Source organism: Daphnia magna, linkage group LG1 (assembly GCF_020631705.1).
Source record: "Daphnia magna isolate NIES linkage group LG1, ASM2063170v1.1, whole genome shotgun sequence".
NCBI classification, from domain to species: Eukaryota; Metazoa; Arthropoda; class Branchiopoda; order Diplostraca; family Daphniidae; genus Daphnia; species Daphnia magna.
Genome location: NC_059182.1, coordinates 18537927 through 18547120, shown reverse-complemented (window position 1 = coordinate 18547120; position 9194 = coordinate 18537927). Strand labels below are relative to the sequence as shown.

General features: G+C 38.8%; 2 protein-coding genes across 5 annotated transcripts; both read left to right on the top strand.

Annotated features, from left to right (window-relative positions):
• The first annotated feature begins 3285 nt into the window (after positions 1–3285).
• LOC123469406 lies at positions 3286–4379 on the top strand. Its single transcript, XM_045168364.1, has 3 exons — positions 3286–3447; positions 3512–4147; positions 4212–4379. The coding sequence occupies exon 2, from the start codon at positions 3579–3581 to the stop codon at positions 4131–4133; it is 555 nt and encodes a 184-aa protein (XP_045024299.1). The 5' UTR covers positions 3286–3447; positions 3512–3578; the 3' UTR covers positions 4134–4147; positions 4212–4379.
• A 153-nt stretch (positions 4380–4532) lies between these two features.
• Positions 4533–9185, top strand: LOC116935112. 4 transcript variants are annotated; one of them, XR_006642676.1, is made up of 12 exons: positions 4533–4720; positions 4803–5046; positions 5135–5423; positions 5496–5646; positions 5937–6123; positions 6187–6312; positions 6838–6921; positions 6993–7199; positions 7300–7418; positions 7487–7659; positions 8881–8991; positions 9157–9185. XR_006642676.1 is itself a non-coding variant. In XM_045168363.1 (11 exons), exons 6-11 carry the CDS (start codon positions 6196–6198, stop codon positions 8916–8918), a joined length of 738 nt encoding a protein of 245 aa, XP_045024298.1. In that variant the 5' UTR covers positions 4533–4720; positions 4803–5046; positions 5135–5423; positions 5496–5646; positions 5937–6123; positions 6187–6195; the 3' UTR covers positions 8919–8992. The 4 variants fall into 4 exon arrangements, 2 of the variants coding, with proteins under 2 accessions (XP_045024298.1, XP_045024296.1); XR_006642675.1 differs by having other exon boundaries at positions 9141–9185; XM_045168363.1 differs by lacking the exon at positions 9157–9185 and having other exon boundaries at positions 8881–8992.
• The last annotated feature ends 9 nt before the right edge of the window (positions 9186–9194 follow it).

The window sequence follows — 9194 nt, the reverse complement described above, 5'->3', positions numbered from 1 at the left end:
TTTTTTTTCTTTTTCCTTCACAAATTTTTCCACGGATTTAATGGGCACGGGGAGGACAACATAACACGCTAACGATTCTAATGAAAATCCCCGTAGACCCCGATTTGTACATATTTCCTTTTTCGTTATTCGTATTTGTGACGATGGATTTTCTTGTTGTCCATAACACGTCTAGTAACCCCATCCTATAAATATATTGAAAAAGAAATGCGCACACGGAACGCACCAATTGGCAGTTTTTGGTGTGTAAGCAGGAACAATCAATTGTTGAACGTGATTCACGTCATAGATAGAGATGGCTAACGAACGTGCAGTATCAACGGGATTGTGTCTTTACATATTTTGGAAAGGTATATAGGAAGAGAGGCGTGAACACGCAGAGGAGTCACGGATACTGTCCGATGTGCATCACGCACCCCAACGTGCATAAATCTATCGCTACAGCAGCAGCACTGACGCATCTAATATGTATATAGCCTAAAGATCAGCACGACACGACCCGTGGTCACACCGCACCCTTCGTCTCTAATGAGGCTCTCAATGACTTGTTTGCTTCTATATACTGAAACACAAAGGTAATCAAATGTATTGGGCTCTTTTCTGAGAAACACGTGAACCTCATTTGATGCTTTATACGTCGTCTACAGATTGTCCATCAATAGGGATATGAATTCATTTTGATTGTCTATCGATATTTAAAGCCAACTGTTGTGCATATAGCGTTCTAAGTGTCTAGATAATCGATTTCTTATCATTTCTGTGTAATATAAAGTGAATTGCTGTGCGTTTTATTATGATTGGACTGCGTGCGTGTTTGTCGTGACTATAACCTACGGCGGTGTTTTAGCGAAATAAAAAAACAAATATAAATTCGAAGTTGCTGAGAGTAGACATGATTTGCATTAACAGACTTTAGACAGACGCAATTCGTAATGTATATTAAAGGAATAAATGAAATTTAAAAAATGCGTTTTTTAAATAATTACAACCAGTTGTTTCCGGCGTGTGTCGGCATTACTATTTAAGGATGAGTCGCTCCAGACGAAATATATACACGCATCATCATTTTCTTGGTTGTATAATAATATAATATTCAATAATTGGGTAGTTCGTCTATATACCCTGCGGAGGATGTCTTTATGTTTATCTGTGTAAATACACGAGTCACACAAATATCGTTTCCACCTCCTGTTCTATAGCTAGAAATTACATCTATATCCATATAACCAGCAGGAAAAAATAAAAGATATTTCAAAACACCGACGGCCTATATAGTCACAGTGCCTCTAGCGCATAATTATACACGCAACATGCCGACATGTCTTCATTGCGTTTATTGGGGTGTTCAACTTTGCCCTCATCGACAAAAGAAAAATAGATGGGAAGGAAAACAAATGCCGGCTTGTTCTATAATATTATAGGCTATTCACTTTTGCATGCAGAAATAAGCCTGATGTTATATTATATTCTTTTTTTACAGCACAGCACGGACGCTTGAACAAGACACGCGGAGAAAGGGTGTCTATATAGATATATATACGTAAGGGTATGCGCATCATCATCAGTGACATAACGCGTAATGATGATGGCGTGTTTTATTTACTTTTTACCAAGCTATGCCTCCATATTCTTTTGAGTTGGTCTTGTTGCACGGCAGTTTATTTTATTTTTTTTTTCTTGGATGTGCATCTTATAATAATAGCCTAGAGGGTCAGTGTGGATATAACCATCAGCTAGCAAAACCATTTAGAGGTAATAATCGTCAGGTGCTGGAAAACGAGGCCGGCAATTTGCCACGTTATCTCTCGTTTTTTTTTTGTGTGTGTGCCCTATCTCTTTTTCTCTTTTTGTATAAACCCGACTAGAATAATGTGTATCTTTACTTCGACGGGTCATTATGGTAATGAGAGCTTGAAAAAAGTTTTGTTTTTGATGAGTTCTTTTCACGGTCTTCATTCAAGGAAAAAAAAAAGAAAACTTTTTTCTCTGCCTCTCTCTTTTTTTTTTCATTTTTACGAGCAACAGTCTGCTTTCGGGCCCGAGCTCATTAATATAAAATTTGGGTTCTTTATTGGATTCGAACTGATTGCAGTAGACGCCTAGAGAATGACGTAAAATGCTAATCGACGTGCAGATTTTTTTCTTTTTTTTTTTTTTTTACCTCTTTTCGTGTAGGATTATTAATGTTCTCTTATTGCTCGAACACGATCGAGGAAAAACCTGAGCTAAATTATATACAATCAATTAATCAGAGGTTAGAATAGATCGTTAACGAAACTGACTTTTTTTTGTGTTTGTTTGTACATTTTTTTGCATGACACATCCAGCGGGTTTTCCTTCTCGAACTGTACGGAATGTAGTTTTCCTCGTTGGACACCAATCAGCTTTAGACGGAAAGCCAAACTTGAAATTCAACTGATTACGCAAAAGGTTGTGAACGTGCAATATACACTTGCAGAGCAATCATATTCAAACAGTCTGCACATCTCTTTTGCCATCTTAAACCCATTTCAAGAATTTTCCCACGAAAGAAAAACATGCAAATGATTATCTTCTTTGGAAAGGTAATCGTGCTGTCGTGAGTCTCTTACAAGTTCTTTTATCGATTCCAGGATGCAAAAGCCATCTATTGGGAAACTTTTGAACCAATAACTTTTTTATGGGCTATAGCGCAAACAAAACTCAAAAATGCGCTTCTCGCCTTTTCAAAATATTACGCAATAAATTTAAGAGTCATTCACGACTACTTTCAGAAACTTGAGTACATGACGATTCATTGCCTGAATCTATTAGTTTAGAACTGTTCTAGATGTTATGCCGTTATCTAACGGGACCATTGTTTTTCGTACTACGACCTACTGTCATGAACGTTAATGTGCACGTAACACGGGTACTTGAACTTGTAACACTTGATATCTCGTTTACAATTTCACAAGACAGGGTATACAAAAAAAAAAAAAATGAACAACAGAACTATACATAATTTGCAAACGTCGATGACAAGTTTTGTTTGGACACTGGTGTTGTGACATTTTGGAAGGTTTACACCAAAAAGAAAAACGAATAAATATAGTCTCATTTCAGTCCAAAAGTATTTATTTGCGTATATTGGTAAAGTGCCAACGTGCAACGTGTGTAACATTTCGCCTGTAGAATGCCCTTGATTTCGATTTTTCGTTGGCGCGTAGTCTCGCGAGCTTTCTCGTCACGTATTCGGTCATGCGATTTTCCCTGGAAGCCATGCGATTCCAACTTGTGTTCGTAAACAAACACGAATTTCGTTTGGCCTCCGGCAATTTTTTTGTTTTTGCTACTCAAGTCTCGCTCCCGTTTCACGCCGAATTAACGAACTCAACACCATAGTTATCTTGCAAGACCAACGCGTCGGATTTGCTGCCAATGTCGTCTACGAGTTGCACGTTGGCTTCATCGACGAATTCTTTACCGGTAAAATAGAATCTATGGATCGATGTTGTGACCACCGTTTTGCACGTATTTGTTCCGCGTCTAGGACCTGCTATATCCATCTGTGTATAACCTTGGAGCTGACGTCATTTCTTGCGCCAGCAGTTTCCCCTATGGATACGGATTGCGTGCAGAGTGATCGGTGGAGTGGTAAACTGGTTTTCACGGAGTTCGACCATCGAGGATCCGTCAACATTCAAAGCGAATGGACGCACAGTTGCCTGAGGACGGATTTACTGGCCGATGAAATTTGCGGTCGTAATAATATCACGCTAGTTCGATTGTACAAAGAACAGGTCAACCCAGCTACCAACGCACTTATCCATCCTGCTTTCGTGGTGTTCAAAACGGAGGGGCGATGGAAGTATTCCATTGAGAAGAACAGGACTTGCATTTTACTGCAACGTTCGAAATGTATGAATGATGTTCTTCACTCCTTTTGCGGAGGCGTTGCTGAAACCCATCAGCAAATAGGAAAGGGATCCATCGGAAAAGTTGTTCATTTTTTGTGGCGCAACAACCACTTGGGAGAGCCCTACCATCCGCAAAGATCCGACAGCATGTTATTCGCATTACGCATTTTTAAAGCCTTTTCATTTCAAAATTGCGCGCTTACCGATCACGTTAACAACTCGTCTGACGATGACCCAGACCACTTCGAATACTAAACGGCCTGATCTCGGTAATCTTGCTTATATTATCTGTCTCGTTCGTTAACTATGTATTTTTCTTTATCATGTGCATAGTAATCAAATATAGAGTCAACTAGATGCTTATATAATTGGCCGGTGAAATTCCTCGGTCAACGACATCTACCGTTCAAATTAATAATTTTGATTTGTCACGAAAAGCGTTCGTGGCTATTTGAATCAAGTTTTCTCCACCCATGCGAAATAGAGAAATATGGACACATGGTTTTGTTTTGGGTTCAATTCCTATACTGTTAGTTCCGTTATTCAGTAAGGATTCTTTTTCTGTTTTACCTGTAACCTGTTTGTTGCGATGGTGCTGTTACAGTTGAGTGACCTTATTTGCTAGTAGACCAAAATTTGCCTTGGTTTTCATTGTTCTATCGTTTGAAAGCACGTGTTACATTTGTGCCAATGCAGAAAACAGCTTTATGGTACTCGTATCAAAATGAAGAGAACAACACAGAATTCGATTCCACCCGAGAAAAAGCAAAATTTTTTTCTGCAAAAAGTATCATTTGATTTACAACTATACAGATGTCCTCTGTAGAACTTCTTCATCCTAGGTAAGACTAAGTTTTGGCAAAATTAAAAATCTATAAGTCTTTAATTTTCAATGTTTGTCTGTGAAAAACTAATAATATCCAGTCAAAATGAGTGGGCAATCAAAAGGTACCATTGAGTTATAGCTGAACATCTGGTAATTCTGCAAAGATCTTCAATTGAATTTTCGCATCCACATTACTTGCTGATCACTGAAAGACATTCTTGATTTCGAAAGATCCCATTACCCAAAAGAAATCCTAATACTCATAAATTTTCAAAATAGTGTTGGTTGCTAGTTGATTAGAGATTCAACAAATTCAAGACGGTGGAGGCATTGAACAAACAGGTAAAAATATCATTGTGTCAACTAACAAAATTTATTTTTTCATTTTCAAGTTTTAGAGCAATTCAATTTTTAGCTATTCCAATTTCAGGTTCTGCTAAACATACATCAGACTAGGATGAACATCTTGAGGTGAAAACTGTTGTGTTTTAATTTCTGTGAATCTCAAAGAGTTTTTCAGTTAGCTTTACATTTTCTTTCATTTGGGAGCAAAAAAGGTAGCCAAGTCACTGGTTGTAGGGTTTCCTACGAAAGCATTTTACTTCGATGACAAACGTTATCGAATGAGTGAAAAAATGTTGCCACACCAGTTTTATTCGCACACATCTTTCGTTGAAGCCCCAAAGATCTACTCACGAAATGCCACGTTTTTTCACAATGTTAGTGCACTGTAAATCAATTGGATTTATGCATTAGTACTACCAGACATGGGTGTCTGATACTCTATTTAGGAAGCCGGCCGAAGCACGGATTCCCGTCCGGTGATGACTTCATCCCATAGCGATGCTGTTGTGTCGGCAGAGCCTAAGAATAACAATTATTATTACGTCGTAACTTTGAGACATATGAAGACCCCAGCACCTGAACAATTGGAGGTTATGGGTAATTATTATTATTTTTTCTCATACTTTAATTCTAAGGGGATTCCTATTAACTCTACGCGACCACTTCAGTATAATTTTTCCTTGACAGTAAGTTAAGTACTTTCTGCCGCATGGACATTTTTTATAATCATTAAGAAAAGGAACGATTACAATTGTACTGAGGAATGTTTATTCCTTGTGGTAGAATGCAGTTTTTGAAAATCTAACGCAGTTAAAGCTGTTTAACTGGGGCCTTGAAATCTAAATTTAGTACTCGCTTACCCACGCTCTAGAAAGAGTTTTGTTTAGGTGGTTGAGGATCAGTTTCCATCTCGTCCGGGTACAGTCGGCGATGCGCTCTTCTTGGTGATTGAACAAGGAAAACAAGTCTGCTTCAAACATACTTTATTCCGCTATCAAGATAGCTCGTGGAGCTGTCATATAGTGACTTTCGGTTGTGTATCGGTCTCAGTTGGGAAACAACAAAGCAAACAGGGTAAGAGAAAAACCACTAAAATTTATTCAACTGTGGTGATTTTCTCATTGATTGGTTCAACAGAAGAGTACAATGACAGGCCATTACTACTACGAAAGACCCTGTCACAGTGGATATTTGAATTCCTATGGCTACTCTGGCACTTCTTTGTTGCCCTATACATCATCACTGCGCAGTACGTACATGCCGGTAAGCTTCATAACGTTTACATCTCCATTGCTTTTCCGTTTTTGTTTTGTTTTTTCACTGCGCTTTCGCATTTCACTCTCGTGTACCGCGTTAGACAAGTTCTCTTTTATGCTGAGGTAAACATTTAAAATGTCACATAATTCTGTGCAGTATACGGTAAATCGCAAAAGGGATTGGGAGCTTGAACCCTGTTTACGATGACTGCTGCCCCATATCCGCAGCAGTCCCTGGGTCTAATTTTGGACGGAGCAACGTGTGATCTTTTTCCTCTTTTTCCTGTGTTTTTGTGCCGTTTGTTTTTATTGCCTTCAGTTTAAAAGCCATTGGTATCTTTTTTTGGATACCTATTACAAAGAGCTTGGGCGCCCTTCTTGTCTAGTTTTGGGTTTAGCTTTATGGTTCTTCCACCATTTACCAATCTTCGTTTTCATTTGAGAAGACAAGAAATCACAACTAACGGTTAAGACGTAGCAGTACTTAGTTTATGTAAAATTCCAGGTTTTTTTTAAATCTCGACTTCGTTAGGCGTCCTATTGGAGCACGTATCGCCCGTCCATCTATTCGTCATATCCACGCGTCTCAATCTACTCGGTGCCTTCGACCCCCCGAGTAAGCTGCCATTCTTTTTCACCTTTGTACCCCGTCTTTCGTATTGATTGATTGCCATCTTGCATTTATAGGCGCTGACGTATCACGCGGCGATCCCTAGAATCGCTCACCACCGCTTATGGGACGTATCCGCATCGCCGATGGTTTCGACACGAGAGCGTCTGTTACGATACTCTGCTCTCTACGGTGACGATGACGATGTAGAAGCCATCTTGACTCAGGGACAAAAATACAACCCTGTCTCATCGCTGGAAAGTACCTTCTCCAACACTATACAAGTAAATTTGCTTTCGTTTGTTTTCTTCACTCGGCTGTCAGCTAATTTCGTACGCTTGTTTCCATCTTCCTTTCTTACCGTTTTTTTTTTTTTTTATAAAGGACATTGAAGACGATATACGAAATTGGCGTTACGCAGCGTCATCTGTGCTCAACCGTTTTACAACAGGGAAACCGTCAAACGTGGAACTGTCAACGCTGGCCAACCGCTACTCGTCCGAGTATGAAAGATCAAAACTTAATTTGAGTTTTTGTTGACCACTTTCTTTATTCACATTTTATTTTACAGCTACGTTAGCGGAAATAACAATTATTGGAGAGGCAGCTCCAGTTCGTACTACCGGCCAACGACGTTGAAGTCTTTTCAATACTCGAACTTTAAGGCTCCGATTTACGATTCGGGTCGCTCCATGTATGTCTCCAGTCGTTCAAAGGATTGGGATTCATCGAAAAGCACATTTGGTGAGTCTCAACGCTTTTCTTAATGAAATATTTTCAAATCTGCAATCGTGCATTGGTTTCAACCAAGAGTCGTTGATACAATCAATCACGTAACAGAGCAAAGGAAGCCTTTAAATATCGCTTGTGAAATCATATTTTCGTATTCTTGAAGTAATTAGTCGATAATCGCGGGAACAATAGGATAGCTGAGGGAAGTCGGAGGATATTTCAGAAGGAAGAAAAATAATTTAACCTTTTTGGATAGTTGGAATCAGAATGTTTTGTCGACGATTACTTTTGTCCCTGAGTCGTTAAGTTAGTACGTAAGTGATTTCAATTACGGTACTGCTACAGCATACACACAGTTCCTCCCTATAAATTACGTTATCGTCTTTGAAGAGACAAATCTTGTCCAATAATTCTTTTCTTTTTTGTGACCCAAATTCCACCGCAGTTTTTCGACGATAGTAAATGAAATGCGGCGAAGACCAATCATTCAACTACTGTTAGCAGCGTAGGTTTTAAAAGGTCCCGTAGAATAACGGGAATGGAGCCAAGAAAATGGAATCCTCCTCCATCTTATCCGAATGGGATAGCGTTCGAATAACATTCCGCATAGTTCTACCTCAAGCGAGTAGAAATTTAGATTTATGACTTATCTTATTATACCGATTCCGAATGCGTCGTCGAATAGTGTACAGTTTTACAGGTTTGTCCTTTTAAAATCTAGGAATAGTTGAGCGTCCTTTGTGTTTGTACATTATTTCGTAGCATAGTCGTCTATTGAGTATAAAATTAGGTATTGCATTCGACAACGTGTAGCTCATTTCTCTCCGTGTTTCAAAGCGACGTCTTAATTTTTTGTTGGAATTTTTATTTTATTTTTTTATCGCTTTCCTCTTTAAACAATTAATCCCGTAACATGCGCATTAACAATGTCAGGTGATACGGAATCCAGAAACTATGCAGGACATTACCCGCAGTCGAAACGCAGCGTTCCGAAATTCTCCGAAAACGATAGCAAAATCAAACGCGAAATTTCCTATCTTTCGCATTATATACTGCCAAAAAATGAGTAGCTTAACTCCCGGATTGTTAATTTAAACGCAAAAACAAAAATAATACAGCAAGCTTTTTCCTTGGTCGCCCTCAATTGCCTTAAATCGTTATTGTTCAATGAGAATGAAATTCCAGGTGAAATATTAAACTTGCTTGTCTAATCATTTTTCCTTAACAATTCAGGATTGGAAACCCACCTTAGTTGCATAATAATCAACTAAAAATGCATAGTAACCTAATAAAATACCTACAATCAGATGGCGACGAACTTCTCCATGTACAGGTCTTTCCCAGGTACGTACGTTATCCAACCCCAAAAAATAACTCGCCGTCGTACAAAAAAAGCTTTCAGTCGTCTTTCCCCGTCTGTATCTCCCCATCTTCTTTCTGCCCCTTCCGTTTTCTGTTTTTTTGGGGGTTTTTTACAATACCGTTACTGATAGGAAATAAATCAAGTAGGACATCTGACTTGGATGCCACCGGAAAAATAAAGGCTT

Coding starts and splice junctions, on each gene's coding strand:
- LOC123469406 (XM_045168364.1), top strand. CDS start 3,579: ATGGATACGGATTGCGTGCAGAGTGATCGGTGGAGTGGTAAACTGGTT.
- LOC116935112 (XM_045168361.1), top strand. CDS start 6,196: ATGACAGGCCATTACTACTACGAAAGACCCTGTCACAGTGGATATTTG. Junction 6,313..6,837: donor TGCGCAGTACGTACATGCCG/GTAAGCTTCATA, acceptor CGACTTCGTTAG/GCGTCCTATTGGAGCACGTA. Junction 7,200..7,299: donor CCTTCTCCAACACTATACAA/GTAAATTTGCTT, acceptor TTTTTTATAAAG/GACATTGAAGACGATATACG.